A 26,570-nucleotide genomic window follows, 5' to 3' on the forward strand; every position below is an offset into this window, starting at 1 on the left:
TTTTTTATGTTCCTCCGTCAACGGACGTGGCACCCATTGAGCACAAACTTTAGGAAATTTAAGGTGATCGCAATAATTTTATGCACACTTCCATGAGAAATATCCATTTCATTTGAGATTTCATCTATTGTTATGCGTCTGTTTGCAAGAATGCATTCATTCACGCAAGCAGCAATTTCCGAATTTGTCGCAGTTGATGGTCTTCCATCGCGCTCAGCGTCGTCAGTATCTGTGCGTCCATTCTCAAACATGTTGCACCATTTCGCGATAGCTTGACGTGACATTGCATTCACCATACACTTCATGCAAATGCCCATAAATTTCAGAGCAGTTGCACCTTTTTGCTCACAAAAAATGAATCACTGTAGACATTTCTAATTTGGATGCTATTTGCAGCTGTCAAGACATGTTTGCAACGGATTATCAGAAAAACTAAGCTTGCCTCGGGGTCACTCGATAAAGGTACATGTCTGAAGTGTTGCCACACAGTGTCATCCAAATAGTCTTAGATGGAACTTATTTACGCAGTAGTGCAACAAACTTTCCGACTGACCTACATACATTGCAAATCTACACTCTCTAATCAAATTTGAGTTCAACAAGAAATACTGACACTAGTTTTATATTTCAGTCATTTAAATTGTTTTTTCCATGAAATTTTTAGAATGCATGTCTGACCTAATTTAAATCAAATGATTTCAAGTTTGGTTCTTTCAGTTTATGCAAACAATAGTTTTTGCTCATCTTTCAGGTCAATTTAAGTATATAATGAAATTAATGGAATTTATTTTTAAATAATTTAAATATGAATCCTGAATCAAGTATGTCTACGAAACTATGTATCAGATATGTCTATGAACACACTTTATTGGATTGATTACAATTTCAACAAAATTTTTACTGAAATAAATGGTTGTATATGGTCATACCTTTCTACTAGTTTTACTACTTAAAATTAATTTATATATCACCAAATACTGGTTAATTATTATTAAAATTAATTTATACATTACCAAATACTGGTAATTATGTTCAACACAACTACTATTCTTGGACTGGCTGCATATCAATAAGAACATCTCCTTCCAGATCACAATCATCAGTTTTCATCCATTTATTGCTTTATAAAGATAAAATGCATATTTTGCAATTTTTTTTATAAAGAATTTATGGTAATTTAATATTGAACTAGTATGATATGATGATGATTAAGAAGAACATGATTACAAATCTCCTATTTTATCTGAAATTTAAACATTTCTTTTATTAATATTTTATATATACTCAACTAGAAATTATCACTGAAAAAAGAAAGTTAATCACATAATGAGAATCCTTGGACACAATTTTCAGGTTTATGTAGCAAAGGGATTATTGCCTCAATAAGTTCATGCACAACTTTCTAAATGAAACTAACTTAAAACACGGAGTACCATAAAAACACCCACACAGCCAGCCCAAGAATGAAATACCACATAAAACTAGCCAGTGTTTAGAATTCACTAAATCATTTGTGGGCTTCTTTATAAAAGAAAGATGAAACCTGAAATTATTGATTTTTTCAAATGAAATTTTAAAATTAATAATAGATCAAGCATGAATTAGATAAAAACAGCTTTCTCAGTCTATTGATAATATAATGAAAACTACAATATCTCTGCACATACATCTGACATTTACAGTTTTTCCCATCTTACTTTGATTATTAATTCAGACTATAAATTCTATGAGAATGAACTGAATAAAGAAATACAGTTAATGTAATTAAACCCCACAGAAAAATTTAAATTTAGACAAGAGACTTAATGAATAAATATGCAACCATTTTATTTCCTTTTCCCATTACAACACATGAAGGTAAAAAAATCTGATTGAACTCATTTTTAACAATGCATAGGAAAACCCAGACATGATGGCAGCAAACATATATAAGCTGCAGCTATTTATAATTGACAAGTTCTTACATATGAAATTCAATAGTTTTCTCAGGTACAATTTCATACATGATTGTTCAAATATTCAAAATTCAAAAATTATAATCAAATTTTAAATTGAAGTTATAGGTTTTGAGAATACTTTTCTACTTTATAAAGAAAAAATTTACATAAATTCAATGGCCTAGTTCTAGTATAAAAAAGATTATTTCAGAGAAAGTTTATAACATTTGAAAAAATGAAATGAATACATATTAGCTGCAATATGTGTTCTGGATTTTCAATAAAACTGTTCTCAAAAGGCAAACTGATGTAAATGCACTGAAGTCCTGGTTATTTATATGTGATCTTTCCTGGTTATTTATTTATAGTGTGTATATGTGATCTAATAAAGAAAAAAATATCTTTGACAATTGTACTTGAAAGTTTCTGAGGAAATTCACAAATCTTATTGCGATGCAATTTATTGCTAAGCCTTGTAATAAAGTTAAAAACTCAACACTAATTCATATCTGAAAAACTAATCCCTTGCGTTATAAAGGAGGAAGATTTTCCCCATGAAATTATGTAATACATCAAGCCTTTTTAAAACTGCTTTGGGTGATCAAGATCTAAAATGTAAATGAAGAAAGCATGGAAGAACAGTTCATTTTGCTACACAGCTTTCATTTCTGCTAAGATATAGGATTTTTATCATAAAAAAAATATTCTGAATTCAGTAATGTAACATTCTGAAAATAGTAACATAGAAAAATTAGAATAAAATAGCAGGGAGGGGAATAAACCATTTAGCACTGATTTGTGTAGATAAGCTATTAAGACAGTATGAGCCAATAAACTGAAAATGAGAACAATGACATCCTAACTTTGTGTAGTATTTGTAATATTGCACAAAATAATGTCAACTTGACCTGCAAGTAAGTTATCTAAGAATTTTGTTATAAGAACAGCTGTAAATCTAAGTTTCATTATTATAATTAAAACTTATTTTACACAATATAATATATGCTGTTTTCTTTAAACCAATAAAGGGTTGATTTTTCATGGTACCCAAGACCATTTTCAGAACATCTATATTTTGGGATTGTTATGTATTCATGCACTGAATAGTACAGATAATCAAGAGTTCAATATACCTTTTGCAACATTGGCAATCAGAATTAAATGTATGAGAATGAAAACCTTCAAGTTAGTAGTTCATGGTTTATAAATAAATTACATTTGATCAAAAAAAAAAGGGAAAAAATTGAAATGCACAGTTCATATTGCATTAATGCAGTATTTGTTCATAACAATTTCAGTAATATGATTATAAATAAATTAATCACAAAATCTAATTAGACTTAATAACATTTTCTTTCTTCCTCTGTTAATAAAAATTGTATATATTAACCCAAAATAAATTTAAAAGACAATAAAGCATACTATTGTCAGCCTGCATTCAGTATTAAAGAGAGAGGACATCATTTTTCAATTTGAAATTTATACTTTACTATTAAAAGAAAATAATTGTCATAAGCATCGCATAATTTAACACATATAATCTTGAAATATAACTTCATGATTAAAGGTTTAACATGAACAACAAAAATAAAAAATAACATGAACAACAAAAACCCAAAATAAATTTAAAAGACAATAAAGCATACTATTGTCAGCCTGCATTCAGTATTAAAGAGAGAGGACATCATTTTTCAATTTGAAATTTATACTTTACTATTAAAAGAAAATAATTGTCATAAGCATCGCTTAATTTAACACATATAATCTTGAAATATAACTTCATGATTAAAGGTTTAACATGAACAACAAAAATATACATCCTTACAATATATATACACCTGAACTTCATTAAGAACAATACTGATAGCAAATCAAGAAATTTTTAAAAACTGTCTAACCTATATATAATATAAAATAATTCCAAATTATGTTATTGAGAAAATGTAATAGACTAAGTTTTCACACTGCAAAATTAAAATATTCAGATATTCCCCCTCCTCCAAAAGAATTTCCATAATTGAAGAGAAAATTTACATGAAAGATTTACCTTGTTCTTTTACAAAAGCAAAATAAAACAAATACATTTAATGGAACCAAAATAAAAAAAAGTAAGTTAAAATTATCAGATAAATTTCAATACAGTATATTAAATATATATGAATATTTGTTGGAGTTTGTGTAATCTAATGTATATTTAATGCAATGTGAAGTACAAAAATTTCAGTATAAAATAAATGCAAAGAATACTCAGTTAGCATACACTTTACAACATTTTTGGAAAAGTTATATTTGCAAAAGAAATACTATATAAAAAATAGAGATTCAGGATATACACATGAGCAATGCATATTCTTTTCAGGACACATTAACATGGCATCAGTGTCATAACTCATCTTTCTTTCCTTTATTTTTCTGTCAAAAAGATAAATCATATCACTTAAGATGCATTTAAAAGTTAAATATATGAAGCTATATATTCAAAAAAATATGTATATAAAAGATTGGGGAATGCTTAGTTGAAAACAACAAATACAAGAAAATTAAGGATACATAATCCTTAGAAAATATTTAAGTGTAAATCATTTTGATTTTCAACAAATCAGACATAGAGTGACACCTTGGTATACTTCATTATTCCGTCCTAGATCCCTCAATGTACACCAAACGAATTTTTCCAAAAGAAATAAAGGGAAAATAATTAATCCTCGCTTATTAAAAAACTATAGTTATAATACTTTTGATACTAAAATTTAAATGCAGTGGGTGAAACATATACAGTACATATATGAAGTACTGTACATAATACAGCATGTAAATATTCTTCTACTATCCAAATCAAAAAAACAATTTTTCAACATGCTCTGATCTTTGTTTCATAATCGATTTCACCTTCTTCACAACATTAGTCAAATTTAATCATGTCTGTTTTTCATAATCATGGACAACATTATACTTGGCATATGGTTTTGCAATAGCCAAGTTCCAGATGCTGTCTTCATACTTTTTAACAATTGCTTCTTTTTTTCCATCTCCATGGTAACCATAACAGTTTTCTTCAGTGCTTAACAGGCTGTTAACGAATTTAATAAACATTTATCCTAAAAAATACAAAATCACTTGAGAATTCAGATTATAGCATGAGTTGTTTAGTGAAAAGTAGCAACAGGCATACTGAGGCTCAGTTTTGGCATTTCTTGAAAGAGATATAAGTGTACTGTGCCCAGGCATGATCAAACTTGAGTTGCATTTCAAACAAATGTCATATACCAAATAAAAACTTTCCCATTCAAACAGGTTGTAAACCAAACTGGATATTTTTAAAGCAGATTATTATTAAGGTACCACTGTATCTCTAACACACTATTATACTGTAATATAATAGCATATCTCAATACTAGCTCTTTAGTAGAGGTGCCTGAAACCTGACAGATGCTATGACAAAGATCTCTATACAATAGTTGCTGCTTAATTTGATCACATTTGCCTATGGCTATTTTGATAACATTAAACAATGAGAAAATATATCCTTCCAAATAGCAACAGAATTAAACTAATTTAATGTAAAAATCATAATAAACATACACAGGGTTCATAGCCACATTTTAGTTAAAAAAATAAGCACCTATAAGCACTTTTCAAGCACATTTTAAGAAAAAAAAAATAAGCACCTGTCTAATTACATTATACATAACTGCATAACCTTAAAAATTAGACTTGTAATTTAAAATATGAGAAAAGCAGTATTTATTAAGAGAGAATAAGCATTACCTCAACCATGGAAAATAATTACTTTTTTTTTTAAATTTTAAATAAAAGTTCAATTTACAGAACTAGTTTACAATGAGAGGGAAAAAAAAACTATGCAGAACTAAACTATATTACAAGATTTAATGATGAAATTTCAGTTCAAAATAGAGAAAATAAATAATAATAAGGCATATTTATTGTATTCGCTTGGAACCTAATACTACAATTTATTTTCCCACTCATATTGATATTTAAATAATTTAAATCTAAATTCTGAACATTTTCTAAATTTTCATTGTATATCAGTTTTTTCTTAACAGATATTGCAAGCAAAGTAATTTAGGTAAAAAAGAGGAACATTTCTGAAATCAGAAGACAGTGTGCTTCATGCAGTCATCCTTTAACAGTAAAAGCTTAACTAACCAGCATACTTGGAAATTGGCGAATATTCGGACAGTCGAGCATAACTTGAGAAAGAGGAGTGGGGTAGACTGTAGCCGCTCTTTAGATTTTTCCGCTAAATAAATGCTTTTGACATTTCGATATGTGCATCATATAAAAATAAACCAATGGAACTGAAAAATATTCTGCTTAGCAAGCACAGTAAAACTCTTTTTAAGTGTTCATATACAAATCGCGGACAGAACATCAAAATTAATTATCTCTGCAAAATATCGCACGTTGTTGCGCAATACGTGTGCCGTAATTCTTTCCTACGTGATATTACGCAATTGGAATCAATAGCTGCTGGTATTGGGAGAATAAAGAACTAAATAACTGGGGTGTTTTTCATTCTAATTTTCAACAGACGGCGTTAAATTTCCGGAATAGAATCATTCTTCATTTGGGTTGGTAGACCGCAGAATTTTTAGTCCTATTCAACTATTCAATCCAGATTGGATAGTGACCAAAAAAAAAAAAAAAAAAATCCGCTGCTTGTTTTGCAGCAAACTATAACAGTTTCAATATTCGAGATTTTGCGGAGAATGGGGAGAACCTCCCAATCTTCGTACAGTATAATGTATTGACCAAAAAAATGAAATTATTTTTAATATTCGATTACTTTCCCTTTATTTAAGCCATTCCGAATATTATTCCTTAGACAGCTAATCTGTGTTGAAACACAACCATTTTTGGAAGTTTGCTATACTTTAGCAGGTACTGCAACTATGTTATTATCAACATTCATACATATGCTCATAATATAAGCATAATGATCATAATAAACATGAATATGAACTGACCACGCGGAACGAGAATGCAAATTATTTAGATCTTGATAGAAATTCAAACGTGTGTAGTATTTGGGTGGGAGGAGAAAAATGCCCAATGTACCGGAATTTTCTACTGCTTTCACAATTCTTTGACCAATAGAACGACGGGCACCTGTCTGTAGTCTTCTTGCACACCAAAGGTTATGTTAATGCAGAGACAGGGGGAAAAGCTATTTCTGGGAGTATGATTCACCATGACATTTCTATTAGGAAGAAAAGTTGTTTATTTAGTTTCGGCTTTGGTACGGGGAAAAATAGCGCGTTCATTAAAAAAAAAAAAAAAAAAAAAGCACTAAAAGCAAAAAATAAGCACTAAAAACCAAAAAATAAGGGCTTTAAAGAAAAAGTAAGCACCTATAAAGGCCTTTATATTTTACTTTCAAATATAAGGACTTATAAGGACTGCTACGAACCCTGATACAAATAGATATTTTCACAGCATTTTAGTTAGACTGTTCATGATGTTTCTGGAAACTGACTGATGCTGCACCCTTACTCATAATTTTCAGGCATCCCTCATTGAAGATGAACTTGCCAATGTAAAATTTTAAATTATGCATAAAAGCAACCTTGATTTGTTGGAGACATTATCATTCCCCCCCCCCAAGGAAAAAAAATTATGCACTCCCTACCCCGTTGCATAAGAAAGACTGGCATCTCATTACCCCACAAAATCCATGTCAAACTTAAGTTGTTTTTTTAATTTAAAATGGTACACTGAAATTAAAACTATGCTATTTGTTAACTTAACTCCTCACTTGGCAATATTTTTCTGTCACCTAGTATTTTTTATACTTAATGTTAACCTTATTGGGCAAATTTCTTTAAGCAACTTAATTTTTAAAAAATTATTCTATAACAGTATGATCATATTAAAAAAGTGATGCATTTTTCATGTTTTCATATGCAAATGGGTGGGACTTTGGCAAATTGATAACAATATCTGAATAACAATATTAATTGCAACATTAAGTGCCATCTCCAGGAATAATATTTTTGAAGATAATAAATAGCATGGAATATTTCCATTTTACTGATTAAGCAAAATACTGGAATAACAGTTTTAAGGGATTTGCATTTATTTCTGTATGATAAAAAAATGTTCTTTTTTAAGTAAAATTAAGACCATATTTTTTATATAATGTTTGAAAATATTTCCAAAGCATTACTTTTGCATTTCTAACAAATTTTGATCTTGCTTAGTGACATGATGCATACATTACTCCAAATTTGTATTAAAATACCTGCTAAAACCCATTCACTCAAATAAAACTTAAAATTTCATTTTTAGCACACGGATGTATTACAATGAGACCTCTTGTAGTGATTATCTTCGTAATATAAGCACTTCTGAAAATGATAAGTATTTTTTAGAACCTAACTAGATAACAATATGAGTATCACCTCTCTAAAATGATTATTTATGCAAATCAAAAATGTCCAGTACTCAGACTTAATATGTTAAAGAAAGTTCACTGTATAACATTTACTAATTTCCAAAACTCATTTTAATTCATATTTTTAGGAAAATTATAAGAATTATAAATACTAAATTTAATTATTCAAAACACTAAATGTTTTTTTTATTCTTAAGCTGGCTTAAAATAGATGAAATATTTATTTATATCTTTTAAATCAAGCAAAAGAAAGTAAGTTAAAATATATAATTAAAATAAGACCACAATAAAATTATATACAAATATAAATTCTTTAAAAAAATTTTCTTACTAATTATATCAAATTTTTCCTTATGCATCATTAAATAGAAAATATTAAAGTGCTTTAAAAAACATACCTTAGAACTATATTTTCCATAATACTCTTTATTCTCTATAGAAACGACCTCCATTCGTTTTTGCTCAACTAAGAAATCTTTTGCTTCCCATGCCTGGCTGCCATCTTTAAACATAAATATAACTCTGTCTTGCCCTATCGGGTATCTATATTAAAAAATAATAATAATAATTTTTTACATTACCTGTCTAAGGGCTTTTGCCCATATGCCTTCGCACTTGAAATTTATTTTTTACATTAAAAACTTGAGTCTATTACATAACATCCAGTTATTAATAAAAACTCAGATTTTATTTAAAAAAAATGCATTTGATGAGAAGTTATGTAGCTGCAAAGAACATTTAAAAATACATTTCATAAAATAATGAAAAATTGTTTAAGTTTTAAAGAGTCTTAAGCGCACACATTATACCTCTAAAGTGTATCACTATTCATATCATAAATATTATGTACATATTCATACTCAGAATTATACGATCATCTATAAAACCATGCATTACTCACAATTATATGAAAGGAAATGCAGTATGCTTACTGAATAATACAGAAATATGGGTCATTAAAAAATGTGTTTTTTGGACACTGCACATAGTGCTTGCTTTGTTTCTATTTTGTTAACAAAGCAATCAGTCACAAAATCTTTACATATTTTATTTCCAGAAATGATGCCTAATAGTTAGATAAAAGAATTTTTGCCCAACACTCGGATAACAAAATATTTTCTCAATACAATAAGTTCCAAATTTTTCTAACTGCTATCTATATATATCAAATTTCTCAAATACTAAGCAGAAATTAATGAAATCTGGTAGAAGATTGCAATTTATGCTAAGCAATTATACCATACAACACTGGAAGTACTAATCATAAATATAATAAATATGAGTACTGCTCATGAGAGCAAGACTATCTAAAATTGGCATTTCAAGATGGTACATAAAATGAAGCCAATAAGGAATATGCTAACTTCTATTAAACATACAGATCACAAAATGAGTTATGAGACAGCTGATGAATTTCTGTGGCATCCATTCTTGCATCAAAGCTATTCTAAGCTCCTAAATGATTCCTGAAAACAGCTAGTGACTTGCAATTACTCTCCCAAGTACATCCCTGTCTTGTTAATCTGAAGATCTAGCTGACCAATATATATGCCTAATATCTTCATTTTGAAGATATTTGTTCATCACTTTAGCCCTGTGTGGAAAAATATTGTCATCCATAAAACAAACTGACAGCCAACTCGCAATTGAAAAGTCCCACCTAAATCTCATATCTCTAAGCCAGTATTAATCAAATTTAAATTGTACTATAAACTTTTGCCGAATTGGATAAGGGCCGAATTGGATATATTTAGTTATTCTTCCTGTCATTACGAAATGCATGTCTTATACATATATAACACTTAAAATAAGAACTACTAGTATTTTAATTACCAATTCAATAAAAACTATAATGTAAATGTATTTTGAAAACTAATAAATAAACTGTTGTATAACTTTAACATTGAAAATATGCAGACAATTTTTAATAATGCATTTTATTTCATCGAGTCAAAAATTATTTCTTCGCATGCATTGTAGCATATAGTCACACTGATCAGTATGGATATAGCAATTTTCTAATCTCAAAACCAAGTAAGTATAATCCCTTCTTTCTCCAAATTTATTCCCTTGTGACTACCCTCTCCTCCCAAAATCAAAGCCATTTCTCTCAAATGGTTTTTCTCCACCCACCCCCAAAGAGATTCAAAAATTCAAAATATAAGGTTACAATCTCTCTTATGATGTGTATCAAAAATAGACATTTACAAGTTTTTCCTTTTATTATCTAAAAATGTCACCGATAACCTTAACACAGAAGAATCACATTTCAAATAATATATATCAGTTAAAGTTCAATCGTTTTTTATTTCTTTCCTTCCCCCTTTCCCCTTAGTCCTGGTCTATTGTCTTTAATTTGATGTGATGGTGCTTCTGTTATGTTCAAAATACGCTTCTTGGTGTGAAATAACTTTCTCTAACTATCAATGCCATTTGTACTGCATTATTAATTCCTATACAATATGAATTTTAATACTTTATTTTATGTATATAATTTTTTTAATGAATTTTCCCTTGATAGCAATTACAAAATCCACAGTATTGCAGTTTACTTTCTTCTTTCTCACAAATTATGATTGAGCAAACATAATTTAGATTAATTTTTACTTGAATAGTCATTACAAAAATTCAGGAAACTAAGGAAAATGTTAGACATCTCAAGGTACAGAAAAGATATTAAATTACCTCTCAACATTTATATGATTATTCATTAAACTGGTTTGCCACAAAGAAGTTATTTTTTCTGTTTCTTGCTCAGTGGGATTGCCTAAAACAAAACAAAACAAAAAATGTATATATATTTAGATATATGTAATGAAAGCAAAACTCAGAAGCAATGATATAGAAGAAAAATTGTTAGCGCAGAAGCAGAAATATTGCCTTTCATAGATACTGAGCATGGGAATCCATTATAAAGAGCAACTTAGGAGCCGAGGTAGATGAAATCGTTATCTTCAGTTTAAAAGACATGTTGCAACCACAAACAATATCCATGCTTATTTCAAAACATTTACATTTTTGATAGCTTTGCAGTAAGAACAAAGCAGCAAGCTGCAGTTCAGCTAGGCCAAAGTGAAGAAAAGTTAGTAGTATTGAGGATGAAATCTTAATTCAGAATGAGTTAATTTTGGTTCTCAATACATCTGATTGGACAATTAATACTGCTGTAAAATTATTATTGTCTGACTGAGTTTTAGTTCCATTTACATCACCAGCATTATGCAAATGTCATACGACATGGATTAGTCTCGAAATGATGTAATGCAGAAAGAAATTAGTACTTTGAGAATAGAGAAGGGAAATAAATTAAATTTAAGCAATGAGGGGTTATTGCTAATTTAAATAAAAGTTTAATATCTTTTATCATTCTTACATATTCCACCACTCCTGGGTGAATCTTGATTGTTGTGGGAGAATACCAGACCAGGTGAGTTGCTTTCTAAGTTATACATGTTAGAAATATCATATCTGTGTAACTACAAATTATGTATTGAAATATTTTTAATGGAATATTATGGCATCATATTGCACTGTTATCTACAAAAAGTGTGTGTGGAAAATTTCATATTATGTGTCGACAGCTTGTCATGGAATAGTTTAAAAAAAATCAATCTCAGTGCTTGGCCTTAGCGACCGACATTATTAGTGAGTTAAATAAAATGTAACATATAATATCATCATAGTGGAAAATTCCCCTTCTGTTTTAAGGCCCAGCATGCCATAGTTTTAAAATATTCCTGACAATCACACAATTAATATCTTTTAATCATTTAGAAACAATTTATAATCTTTTTATCTTTCTGTTTTGAAAGAAGACAAAGAGTTTGTTTTATTGCCTATAAAAATTTCAAAACATAATAATACATATATTTTTATGTTGGAATTTAAAAATGATAAGCATCAAATAGTTGGGAAAAATTGAGCAACTTTCAAAAATTCACCAAAAATCAGAAATTATGTTAACAATTGTGCATAAGATCTTTTTCTGCTCTATCTGATGGTGCAATGAGTAAATTCTGAGATTTTCCACTTGTTTGTTAAATGCAGATATGTGTGAAAAAATCTTTTCAACATTAGAATTAAAAAATTAATTTTGAAAAAATTACTTAACCACATTACACTGCCATTCGCAAAGAGCATTTGTGCAAAATTTGAGCTCAACAGCTTATCAGGGAAAGGTTACAAATGACTCTAGCTACAAGCACCATGAATGTGCTAAATAAAAGCTTATAAAAATGAATAAACCTAGGTCATATTTTTTTACAACTAGCTATATTGGCGACTCTGGAAATTAGAATGCAATTAAATATATTGAACTTTATATTATCAGAATTTTATTCACCAAATTTCCTTATGATTTCATGATAAAAATATTAGAAAATATAAATAATCAACAACTTTTGATTAAAAAATATAAACAAATTCAAAATTGTTCATAATAATAATTTATGAATAAACAACTGATGCTAATATCAACAGTACATTTCTTTCTAAAATTTTAGAAATGTACCTTGTGTTATTATTTCCCATTTCTCTAACTGCAATTATGTCATTCCATTGAAAATTCCATAGTTTTATTACAGGTACAATAACTAAACATATATTTAAACTCAATAATTATTAAATTTGGCCTTCATTTGATATAGAGGCCTTTATTTATTTATTTTAAATTAACCGACACCTTTCCATCTTCTCTGACTTCGTTCTTAACCGACACATTTAAATATTTACAAAAATTTTTATGTATTTCTCAAAGGACAGAAACATAGATTGACAAATAAAATCAGTGAATAATTATTCTATCATAAAATATATGACGTTTGGCTTATGAGCTGTTCTGCTAGTGCATGTGCAGTTTATGCTTTTCGGCATGGTGATAACTCTCTCTTTTTTTTTTTTTTTTTTTTTTTTGTATGTATGTATGCATATGTACTACACTGTGCAAAAAAAATAAATGGGACAGTTCTATATCTGCGGTTCTGCTGCGCCGATTGATGAAATTCAAATTGCGTTTCCATGTATCAAAAGCCCATTTTAGGATATATATTAGATTTACACATAGCATTGTTCTAACTTAGATATTTTGACGGTTGATCTTTACATTATGGTAACTGGTAGTTTGGCGACATTTTGGAGGCGATAAAGGTTACTTACTACCTGGGACTTTGGTAATAATGTGAGCAGTACTCAGTTCCGATTACGCATTATTTTGTGTGAGGGAAATGAGAGATCATGGGATATGTCATGTGATATTAATGGACGAATTAGGGTTCTTTAATCGGAAAAGGGGGGAATTTGGACAAATATCTGTGGATGTATATTATTTTGTATTGAGCTTCATTGTGTGTTGTGTGAAGTAGGGTTGAATAATTTTGGGATTGTATGGCGCTGTCTAAAGTGAATTCGAAATTTTTAATACGTTTGTGTGATAATTCAAAAGAATTGGTTGAATGGTGCATGAGTGTAGGTTTAATTGCGGATAAGTATGAATGTCCAAAATGTGGGAATGAAATGAGATTGTGTGAAAGGAAGGATATTACTGATAAGTTTGAATGGCGGTGCAAGAAATCTGGTGAAAATGGACATTTTGTGAAACGGAGTGTAAGGAAGGGTACGTGGTTTGCTGAAAGTCGTTTGAGTATGGGTGAGATTTTATTGATTTCTTATTATTGGGTGAATAGATTGCCAGTTGACTATTGGATTTCGGATTTAGAAATTAGTAGTAGGACTGCAGCTGATTGGAATTCTTTTTGTAGGAAAGTGTGCGTGGAATTTTGCGAAAATGATATGGGTATGCTTGGTGGTATGAATGTTATTGTGGAAATTGATGAGAGTAAGTTTGGGAAGCGGAAGTATGAGAGAGGTAGGAGAGTGGAAGGAAAATGGGTGTTTGGTGGGATTGAAAGGGGTAGTAATAAATGTTTTTTTAAGGTTGTGCGAGATAGAAGTAAAGATTGTTTATTGAGTTTTATAAAACAATATATTTTACCGGGTACTATAATTATTTCAGATTGTTGGAAATCATATCAATGTTTGGAAGATGAAGGGTTTAAGCATCTTGCTGTGAACCACAAATATTATTTTAAAGATCCGGAAACTGGTGCGCATACCAACACAATAGAGGGCACCTGGAGTGGTATAAAAAGCGCCATTCCTAGGCATTGCGACAAGGAGAATTTTGCTTTTTACTTAGCGGAGAAATTTGGAGGAAAAATTCGGAAAAAAAATCGTTCAGTAATTTTATTGAATCCATAATAAAAGTGTATCCACCATGTAAGGAAGATTAAGAAGATTAGGTTAGTTAGACATTGTTAAGAATGTGAGTAGTATTTAGTTCTGATTACACATTATTTTGTGTGAGGGAAATGAGAGATCATGGGATATGTCATGTGATATTAATTGACAAATTACTGTTCTTAAATCGGGAAAAAATCTGGAAATTTTGTATTTGGCTTTATTCTGTGTTGTGTGAAATAGTGTTTGTGAATTTTTGGATTCCATGGCCGTAACTAAAGTGAATTCGAAATGGGTATTTAGTGGTATTTAAAAGGGTAGTAATAAATGTTTCTTTAAGGTTGTGTGAGAGAGAAATAAAGATGTTTTATTATGTTATTTATTTTACCTGGTGTCTTGCTTTGAAAGAAAAGTATGATTTTAAAGATTCTGAAACAGAAGGAAGAAAAGTGTATCCGCCACGTAATCAAGATTCTGAAGAAGATTAGGTAAGTTAGTATTTTTAATTATTTGAGGATATTATTTTTATGCATTGTTCTAAATGTAAGGTGGAAAGGAATTTGGTATTATTGGGAAAATTGTTATTAGCAATGATTTAGTTTAAAGTAATTAGGATTGTAAGGTAATTTTTATTAATTTAACGTATGTGCTCATTTATATTTTAAGTAGTGTTTTTGAATTTAATTATATTTTAATGAAATGATAGTTATTTTGTGAATTTTATGTTTGTAGGAATTTGGTATACGTTTAAGTTGAAATAAACGTACATGGAAATAATTTAAATATTTGATACTAAGTATTTGTAATACTTGCGGTATGAATTCGTTGGTGACGTGTATAATGTAATAGATGATTTAGAGGTAAAAGTTTTTGGATATTTTATTTATTTTATATGTGGAAATGTTCATATTTGTAAAGGGTAAATACTTTTTCGCGATCAGGTAATTTCATATATGTTCTTTTTACCGGGTTTAAAGATTGAGAAAATTGTCATGTATTTTCGTGAAATTTTTCTAATTTATGAGAAAAAAGCAGTGTACATGGATATAGTGAAGAGTGTGCGCAATGCCATTTTTGTGCAATTCTGGGATGTTTTTTTAAGTAAAAATAAGTCGACGTGTACATGGTTTAGTGATATTTTAATTAAATGATAGTTATTTTGTGAATTTTATGTTTGTAGGAATATGGTATACGTTTAAGTTGAAATAAACGTGCATGGAAATAATTTAAATATTTGATACTAAGTATTTGTAATGCTTGCGGTATGAATTTGTTGGTGACGTGTATAATGTAATAGATGATTTAGAGGTAAAAGTTTTTGGATATTTTATTTATTTTATACGTGGAAATGTTCATATTTGTAAAGGGTAAATACTTTTTCGCGATCAGGTAATTTCATATATGTTCTTTTTACCGGGTTTAAAGATTGAGAAAATTGTCATGTATTTTCGTGAAATTTTTCTAATTTATGAGAAAAAAGCAGTGTACATGGATATAGTGAAGAGTGTGCGCAATGCCATTTTTGTGCAATTCTGGGATGTTTTTTGAAGTAAAAATAAGTCGGCGTGTACATGGTTTATGTGTATGTGTTATTTTGAAAAACGCGTAAGGAGGATGGTATTGTGCACTTTTTCCCAATTTTTCAGAGAATATTTGTTATGATTAAGCAGTTTTGTTTGATAAAATTTCTAGTATAAGTGTAATTCGGTTAGTAGATTGTTGGAAGAAGTGTTCAGGAGATAAAAAGAAAAGAAACATGTCTTTACTTCATGAAGACAAAATCGCGGCGGGGAAAAAAAAATAGAGGGTTGCTGTAGGAGAGTTGGTCGCCAAAAAATCGCCAAGTTACCATAATGTAAAGATCAACCATTTTGACAAAAAAAAAAAATCAGACTTTTTCTGAAATAACATACCAATTTTTTCCATATTTCAATTCTATGATTTAAATTATGCTTATATATTAAATTTTGTAATTTTTGGTGAAAAATTTATGGAGAAATTAAAAAAATTTATCTTTAGAAATTTTTTTCAGTTTGTGGCAAGCATAATTCACTTGGCGAGCTTCTTAATTTATAGCAACCTATTTTCCTTTGCCTTTTTTAATTGTGCACAAGTTGGGGAAAAAGTCATCGTTCATACTTTGAAATAATTTTTAAAATGTATGGATACCACATTTTCGTTATTATCGCTTATAATAAATAGGTAAAATTTCAAAATGCGCTAAAATGTAAATTCACATATATCTTTAAAAATTTTGAATAAAAAAACTCCAATTTTTCACAAGTATGCTTAGAAATAGATCTACTTCAAACTGATGTTAAAAATTTTATAGGTTTATAGGTATATAATATGCTTTGTTTGCTTCACTTTCACTCCTGTACGAAACCGTGTTCAAATTAATCTCATTAAAAATGTTGATTGGTGTTATAATCTATTTAGGCTCATTTTTTTAATTCAAAAATAATTTTGTTTTTATTCCAACATTCTATACTTAACATAAATTAAATATACATGTTTCTGACTAAATAAAAAGTACATTGATAAATCAAAACATTATTATGACCTCTACAATGTAAAAGTGAACTTGCAGAAATAAGGCATATGGCATGTGACAAAATGACATCTAATAGCTGCTAATATTTATTACTATGTGCAAATGTAATGGGAAAGACTGCAGAAAAACTAGATTATAATGGCTTGGAAGCTATGAACAAGCATCTTCAAAATAGCACTGCTTATCACTACCTTCCATTGTTAGAAACTTTGAAAAGATGAAGAAGCAAGAGGAAACCAGTAACTGATATTAAGGCATTAGATATCCACACTTGATCAACAAATGTTGGAGATTGTCCACCTGCCTTAATCAAGGCAAATAGGCAGCTGCCAGTAGTGCACCAGGCTACTAAATACAATGCAAGTCCAAGCATATTTGAACATGTAGTTTTATATATATGTAGTATAGGGCACTACAACACACGTTTTTCTCATGTCCTCTATTAATCTAGCATCATCAACATTTCAGACAACAGGTACAGGCTGAAGGAAGTACTGTACCTGTGCATTACTATAAATATATATCAGCTATCACTGGGCTTTGCTAACTATTAAACTCTCATCCCAATTTTGAAGATTACCGAAAGAAGGCAGGTCAAATGTCCGAACCCTCTTCCCCTACTACCAACCTCTTAAAAGGATTTTTGGTTTGCCATGTATTTTGAATGCCCACTTGTCACACATACACTATATGTTTACACGTGGTATTATTTATGCTTTTACCTTTTCTGGGATATAAACCCAGGCCCATCGATATGGCATTCAGCTTCACTAACCATTATCCTATCTGGGAGGCTGTAACTACATAGCGCCTCTAAATATCATAATTGGACCATGCAAGAACAGAAAATAACTGCTCGGAATTTGTTTCTTTTATATAATTTTAATGGCCATAACACATCTTTCTGGTGTTTGTTCATCAACATATGTACTGCAGAACATAAGCAGGCCAGTAATAAACGTATCATACTTTGAAAGAAGTTCTCGTGGATCAGTAACTGTTATAGGACATACTATGGCAACTGTGCAATGCTGCTTAAAGAAACTCACTGACTGGTGTCCTGGTCTCCCAACTTACTGGGTATTAATCTTATTGACCACATCTGGAAAGTCATAAAGCACCCACTTGGTGCTTACCACCTCCTCCTAATCTACAAGAAGTGGATGATCTCTGTTTGCAAATCTGGTACAGTCTTCTACTGCATATTTATTAATATTTTCTAATATACATGCCATGACAGGTTCCAACTGTTCTGTATGCCAAAAGCATTAACAGGATGGTCATAATCAGTATACTCAAAATACACAAGATATTACTCCTAGCTAAAAAATTTGCTATGTAACAAAATGTACCATAGTACATTTTGAAATGAAAATGTACCATAGTACATTTTGTTACATAGCAAATGGTAACAAAATACAGTCAAAAGTCATCAATCCAGACTCGTCGGGACTTCGGCGATTCCGAATTATAGATCATCAGTTTAAATTTGGTAAGATGGCATGCAGAAATTATAAAATTAAAAATATGAAACCGCAATTTATGAAATAAAGAACAATTATGATCTAAAGGGTATCAAAATTTACAAAAAAAAAAAAAAAAACTTAATATTCATTTGCTTACTTTATTAAACATTTCTTTCAATGTAAGTTGTTTAAGTTGCTTCATTTTCTGTGATAATACTTTCTCTTTAATTCTATAAACAGACATAATTTCTTCTTCAGTTACAAAGTTCTGCTGTTAAAGTCCTATAATTGCTGTGTCGAGAATACCGACTAATTTGTCAATCGAAATTTTTTCATTTTCAATAACCTCTGTGTCACTTTCTTCTTTATCAGAAGCGAATTATAATAATGAGGAATTATTTAATAATGAGGAATTTGATTTAAATCATATCAAAGACGGAGTACATCGAGATGAAATACTACATTTAGTAAGGAATTCTAAGCCAAATAAAATAAAAACATCTGCCCTAAAGATAAGAATAGTGCTGACAGATTAACTTTCAATTCATTGCACGGCGCGGCGGGCCGCAGAGCAGCGTGAAATTGATAAACAGATTTCGGAATGGTTCGAGAAACGAAGGATATGCTTTTATCCATTTTTTGCAGCAATTCCACTTTTTGTTTAATGGACTTCGAAACATACTTTCGCTTTGTAGATCCTTTACATATTAGTAAATATATATCGGAAATTCTATTTGACATAATCGAAAGTTCAAGCTTACTTTTATAAAATTGCTCTAACAGTCTGCAAAAAATAATAAGCGGGATCCAATTCGAAGATTAAGGAATGACGCAATCTGCAACATTAACTGAATTAGATAATTTTAGCTTAGCTTATACCGTCCGTTATACATGAAACGCGCAAGCGTAAACGTATTACGCACATGCGCACACACATATTCGCAGCCGTAAATGTCTTATATATATACTTTCTGTGCATGCGTCAATGCGACGCATATGCAGAAAGTTTGTAGCTTTGAGGTCCGGATTATAGATCATTCTCGGATTATGGGTGTCCGAATTAACGACTTTTGATTGTACAAGTATTCAAATAATCAGTCATTTTGTTACAATTCACCATAAAGTTTATCATGCATCAACTGACACCTATCATTCTCATGGTGTCACTGGGAATTATATTGCAGTAAATATCTGTTGCTTTCAACCATGTTTAACTAAACAGGTAATAAAAGAAATAAATCATACAGCAATTATGAATGGAATCTAGTTATTCCACATCAATTTCCTTATTTTATTCCAATGATATATATATATATATGTGTGTGTGCTTATTAATATTATTCTAATAAATGTTTAATGCTGAAATTACACAATATACTTTTCAGGGAAAATGCAGAGTAAAATATATTTAGCTCTATGGCAATACATTAACAATCAGACAACAATCAATAAAAAAAATTAACAACTTTTACTTTCATAAGTTAACAAATCTCTGATATGTATTTAGTTCTATGGCAATACATTAACAATCAGACAACAATCAATAAAAAAATTAACAACTTTTACTTTCATAAGTTAACAAATCTCTGACATGTATCAAGAAACTGAAAACAAATAACTAATAAAATGTAAATTCATTAGTAACAACATTATCAGTTTAAAAAGAAAAAAAAGAAAAGAGCACTATGATTATAACAGCTGTTTATTTCATTTGAACCACAGCATTTAAACAAATATAACACACCCATTTGAAATAAGTTTGAAAAAGATATTACATATAATGTTAAATAAGATTATTTTATTTTTTTAAGAATCTATATCAGGAATAATTTTTAAAAAGTTAAACATGTAGTAGACACTCACCAGACACAGTAATGAATGCCATTAAAGTCTGGCCCTTCTTAGCCATTTTCAATAAATTTTCTGGATTTTTTGTATCTATGTTAGAGAAATCTATTTTTGGTTTAGGTCTCAAATGCTCAGGCAATTCATCAGGTTCCAAAGGCTCATCATCCTCCTGTAAAATTTAATTAACATTAACTCTTAAATGCATGAATTTTTATTTTTATTTTTAAAGTCAAAAATACATTAGTGATATCAAATAAAATAGGAAAAATACTAGAAAAAATCTAAACTAAGTTTTTATTCCAATATTCGAAAAACTATTATTACCTTTTACAAAAAAAAAAAAAAAAAAAAAAAAAGATAGGCAAATGTGTAATAACAATTTTATGTAATAACACGTACCTTATAAACATGTTCAAACAATTTTAAAACTCTGAATATATCAAAATAACAACAAACACAAAATAAAAAATTCGTAAACACAAATAATGTCCTCACAATAATGACTGTTACACCATTACTGGTGTAAGTGTACCACTATACTGAAACGTTCACGACTATATATACTAAAACAGTACATAACCAATTGGCTACACTATACAGTAAGCTAAAATTGGTTGATCTTTGGCTTATGGTAACATGGCGATTTTTGGGCGACCAACTCTGCTACAGCAATACTCTATTTTTTTTCCGCCGCCATTTTGTCTTCACTAAGTAAAGACATGTTTCTTTTCTTTTTATTTACTGAACACTTTTTTCAACAATCTACTAGTGGAATTACACTTATGCTAGAAATTTTATGTAACAAACTGCTTAATCATGACAAACATTAACTGCAAAATTGGGGAAAAGTGCACAATCGCAAACTCCTCGCGCGTTTTTCAGAATAGCACATACACATAAACCATTTACACGTCGACTTATTTTTACTCTAAAAAACATCCCAGAATTGCACAAAAATGGCATTGCACACACTTTATCCATCTACACTGCTATTTTCTCATAAATTACAAAAATTTGCACGAAAATGCAAAAAAATTCTGTGAATCTTTAAACTCGGTAAAAAGCACATATATGAAATAACCTGATCACGAAAAAGTACATACCCTTTCCAAGGATGAACATTTCCACGTATAAAATAAATAAAATCTCCAAAAACTTTTACCTCTAAATTATCTATTATATTATAAACGTCACCAACGAATTCATACCGCAAACATTACAAATGGTTACAAATACTTAGTGTCAAATATTTAAATTATTTCCATGCAAATAATTTACTTCAACTGAAACATTTACCAAATTCCTACAAACAAAAAATTCACAAAATAACTATCATTTAATTAAAATATCACTAAACCATGTACATGTCGACTTATTTTTACTTAAAAAAACATCCCAGAATTGCACAAAAATGGCATTGCGCACACTCTTCACTATATCCATGTATACTGCTTTTTTCTCATAAATTAGAAAAATTTCGCGAAAATGCATGAAAATTTTGAGAATCTTTAAATCCGGTAAAAAGAACATATATGAAATTACCTGATTGCGAAAAAGTATATACCCTTTCCAAAGATGAACATTTCCACGTATAAAATAAATAAAATATCCAAAAACTTTTACCTCCAAATTATCTATTATATTATAAACGTCACCAACGAATTCATACCTCAAATTTTACAAATGGTTACAAATACTTAGTGTCAAATATTTTAAATTATTTCCATGCACGTTTACTTCCACTGAAACGTATACCAAATTCTTACAAACATATAATTCACGAAATAACTATCATTTAATTAAAATATAATTAAATTCAAAAACACTACTTAAAATATAAATAAGCACATACATTATATTAATAAAAATTAGCTTACAATCCTAATTACTTTAAACTAAATCATTGCTAATAACAATTTTCCAATAATACCATTCCTTACATTTAGAACAATGCATAAAAATAATATCCTCAAATAATTAAAAATACTAACTTACCTAATCTTCTTCAGAATCTTGATTACGTGGCCGATAAATTTTTCTTATTTCCGCCGCTAAATAAAAAGCAAGCGTATGTGCGCCTATTTCAGGATCTTTAAAATCATACTTATAGTTCACAGCAAGGTACCAGGTAAAATAAATAACTTAATAAAACGTCTTTACTTCTATCTCGCACAACCTTAAAAAAACACTTATTACTACCCCTTTCAATCCCACTAAATACCCATTTCGAATTCACTTTAGTTAGGGCCATGGGATCCAAAAATTAACCAACACTGTTTCACAGAACACAGAATAAAGCTAAATACAAAATTTCCAGATTTCCTCCCTTTTCCGATTAAAGAACTATAATTCGTCCATTAATGTCACATGACATATCTCATGAACTCTCATTTCCCTCAAAAAATAATCCGTAATCGGAACAGAGTACTTCTCGCATTTTTACCAAAGTCCTAGGTAGTAACCTTTATCGCCTCCAAAATGTCGCCAAACTACCAGTTACCATATTCCAAAGATCAGCCCTAAAGGTTATGTTTTGATTTGATTTACATGACTAAACATGTATTTAAGGGTTAAAATAATATGTACTGACAGCTATAAGATTACATATTAAAACTATAAAAATAATATTTTGGATTTAAAGGCCACTCAACATTTAGTAGAATATTTGTTAAAAAAAAAATCTACACTGCTGGCCATTAAAATTGCAACACCATGAAGGAAAGCAAATACAAAAAAGATATTTGTTGTATGTAAACAGTATGGCATGAAGACAAAATGATTAAATTTGCAAGCAGTTTTGGGGGTTACAGGGGTGCAAATTTAGTGGAAACAGCTGCCAACACTGGCAGCAAAAATGTCCCTTACTCCATTAGGCATTGAGTCAAACTGGGCTTGGATGACAGAAACAGAGAACTCATTTCATGCTGCTTCAAGTCTATGCCACACTTTATCAACAGTATTAGCTGGAGATGGGTAGTCGGCAAGTGTCTCAGCAACCCATGAGCAGATGTTTTTAATGGGTGACAGATCTGGGGACCATGAGGGCCAGGGCTTCACCCATCCTTGGATAGGCATATATTCCAGATAAATATATAAAAACTTGCATAGAATATGAATTTTTTAATGATCAGGCATTTTCATACAGGTCCCTTATACCGATTTCAAAGATTCACAAAATTTTCCTGCATTTTTATGCAAATTTTTCTAATTTATAAAAGAGATTTACAAATTAAATACATAAATTTATCCTACAAAAAATGAATTTCTGTACACGTGTGTTCCACTACTTTCCAAAAAATTCTGATTACTATTTCAGCTAATCAGCACTTAGAAACAATTTCGCACCTAAGCTTCGTAATGATTTTGCACTTTAATTCCACCAAAAGTTTAGCATAAGTGTAATTCAGCAAACGGATTGTTGGAAAAAAATATAAAGAAAAGTGCCTTTACTTCATGAAAACAAAATGGCATCAAAAAAAAAAAAAAAAAATCACAGATTGCCATAGCAGGGTTGGCCACCAAATTTTCACCAAAAAATCACCAAGTTACCATAATTTGAAGATTCCCCATAATTCAATCACTTTTAAAGCAAAAAATGCACAATTTACTCACATTTAAGAATTTTTAAAAAACAATTAACTAACTGAGCTAGATAATAAAGTGGGTATGTTTTATATATATATGTGTGTAAGATATAACAAAATTACCTGCTTTAAAAAAAAAAAATTGATACCAAGAACTTTACCAATCTCATTTTCTCTCTGATTCTAGGTAAAAAAACATACAATTTATCATGAAATATTTCAAAATGATTCACTTCATTAACATTCTTTTACTGAGTCATCTAATCCTAGTTGCAAACCATTAGTTATGAAATGTCAAATTAGAATACTGGAAAATTTAAAAGTTTGCCAACTGCCTATTTTCTTCCCAACATTCCATTAGTCCTGTCAGAACAAAACCATATAAATTTAACATAGGCATTTGGCTGTAGGGTATCCTCAGCCCAAAGAAAAAGTACAAGGAGTTCGAAAATTAGAACAAATTTAACACAGAGCCTACCTCGAGATTCCGTGATTCCTCTCATAGCTCATCACTGGCCATGACTGAAGTTTAGCCGCTTATATTTTAGAAATACTTTTAACCAGCAGTGTAAAAAAAGTAAATCCAGTAAAAAATGCTGTACTAACTGCACATATAAAAAATGTAAACTGAAAATGACATTTGCGTTTTACGTTTCAAAAACAAAACTCTCTTCCAACCTATACATCACTAATTTTCCTTAGAGTTAATAGTTTCATGTCCCCTTTCAGTCACAGAACTGTATAACATATAAAAATATACTGGAAATCAAATGCAACACTTGGTTAATCATATGCAAATATATAACCAAAGGCACAATGTATGATTAATTAGCAATTTACGCTAATTAATAGGGATAAACACAGATTAAGTTTATTACGCTAGGTATTAAACAATTTACGCTAGGGATAAAAGCAGATTCTTTTAAGTTTTATTCAATAAATGTTTAAAAACGGTGGGACAATAGAAAATTTAAATATGTAATACAAACCTCCCACTGATCATATAAACGCTCCAAATCGGCATCAGTATAGTCTCTGATATCTTTTTTAGCCCATGCAGGCTTTTCCTTTCCAGACTTTTTACTCTGAGAAAGGTGAATTATTACAATTAAATATAACACCACGAAATTCCTAGAAAATTTAATCAGCATGTTTTTAACGTGTTAACAAATTATTCGCCAGACAGGAAAATAAAGTACATAAAGCTCAAGCACTTCTTTCATAAATCTCGTCTTTTGCACCCGCAAAGTCTTTCTGCTGCCAACACCAACACAGTTAGTGTTGCTTAAGTGAAGAACTAAGAAGACAAAAGTCAAAGCTGTTCTCCGAACCTTATCCTAAAACCTGCAGTTTTATGGAACCGCACTACCCTAGGCTAAGCGAGTCACTTATCTTGAGGTGATCCTCACAAATTCTTTCACATAATTTCAAAATGAGCATATCTTTAAAATTTCCGATACACTGCCTCACGCGCTGGAAATAAAAATGATTTTACTTCCTTGTACGAAGTAAAAAGGAAGTATTGTAATCGCGAAAAGCTTCAGGCAGCATATTTCAACGAAAATATCCTTTTTGACCACTTTCGAATGCAATTTAAAGATGCTTTTGCGTCATATCTGTACGTAAGGACAGAATAAAAGACTCTTTTCCTCCAAAAAACTAAAAAACTGCTTTAAAATGACTTCTGAAGAGAATTTTTCGTGGCGTCTGTAGGAACGTATGTACGTACGTGCGTACGAACGTATGTACGTACGTACGTATCTCGCATAACTAAAAAACGAGTAGCCTCAGAACGTTGAAATTTTGTATATAGGACTGCTATAACGTGTAGATGTGCACCTCGTATTTTGGTTGCAATCGGCCGCACCAAACGTATATAAATATATTTATATATATATCCACTCTGTTACCTGGCTCAGTGATCTCAGTTTCTTTACTCTTATATGTTGGTAAATTGTACATTTTTTTGCTTTAAAAATGATTGAATTATGTTGTTTTTATCTTCCGGTTAAGGATTTTATGACTTTAGTAAATCTGTGTGCAACATTTTTAGAATTATCAGCAATTTTAAAGTTGTTTAATTGCCGCTAAGCCTTTTTTAATGGCGGCCATTGATGTTTACATTTGAAACAGGAGACTAGTGGATTTGTTGCCAATCTAGAGAAACTTAGCTTCGCAACAACAAAGATAACGCCTTCATTTATGATTTAAATCATGCTTAATCCTTTTTGGAATTTTTTCGAGGAAATAAGTGTTTAAGATTTACTTCATTTTTAATAATTAGTAATTTGATTTTTAATAATTAGTAATTTTTAGTAGAGATATTTTGAGTTTTTATGTATTTTTGCCTTGTTGCGAAATGAGAACTGAATTAATTGAAAGAGAAATACTCAATTGTCTGTGGAAAACTGTTTTTTTTTTTTTTTTTTTTTTTTTTTTTGCTTAATTTCTTTTATGCATCGTTCTAACTTTATTATAGTACTTGAATAGAACATGTGGCAACGATTAGATAATTCTTTAAATGATACA

The 26,570-nt window shown here is 29.8% G+C and overlaps 1 protein-coding gene across 2 annotated transcripts; it reads right to left on the bottom strand.

Annotated features, from left to right (window-relative positions):
- Positions 1-1,806: 1,806 nt before the first annotated feature.
- Positions 1,807-25,293, bottom strand: boca (LDLR chaperone boca). Of its 2 annotated transcripts, none has more exons than XM_035364288.2 (5): positions 25,031-25,292; positions 20,473-20,626; positions 11,041-11,122; positions 8,754-8,898; positions 1,807-4,349 (listed from the first exon to the last, which is right to left on the bottom strand). In XM_035364288.2, exons 1-5 carry the CDS (start codon positions 25,190-25,192, stop codon positions 4,320-4,322), a joined length of 573 nt encoding a protein of 190 aa, XP_035220179.1. In that variant the 5' UTR covers positions 25,193-25,292; the 3' UTR covers positions 1,807-4,319. The 2 variants fall into 2 exon arrangements, with proteins under 2 accessions (XP_035220179.1, XP_035220178.1); XM_035364287.2 differs by lacking the exon at positions 1,807-4,349 and adding an exon at positions 4,402-5,035 and having other exon boundaries at positions 25,031-25,293.
- Between the last annotated feature and the right edge of the window lie 1,277 nt (positions 25,294-26,570).

The sequence above is a fragment of the Stegodyphus dumicola genome, chromosome 8, assembly GCF_044657685.1.
Source record: "Stegodyphus dumicola isolate Sdum_Otavi_A_Nest chromosome 8, ASM4465768v1".
NCBI lineage: Eukaryota > Metazoa > Arthropoda > Arachnida > Araneae > Eresidae > Stegodyphus > Stegodyphus dumicola.

Excerpts from the sequence above, each read along its gene's own strand:
- boca (XM_035364287.2), bottom strand. The coding sequence starts at position 25,192 with ATGCTGATTAAATTTTCTAGGAATTTCGTGGTGTTATATTTAATTGTA. Across the intron at positions 11,123-20,472 it reads GGCATTCATTACTGTGTCTG|GCAATCCCACTGAGCAAGAA; the intron begins GTGAGTGTCTAC and ends GTTTTGTTTTAG. Across the intron at positions 8,899-11,040 it reads AATCATATAAATGTTGAGAG|ATACCCGATAGGGCAAGACA; the intron begins GTAATTTAATAT and ends TTTTTAATATAG.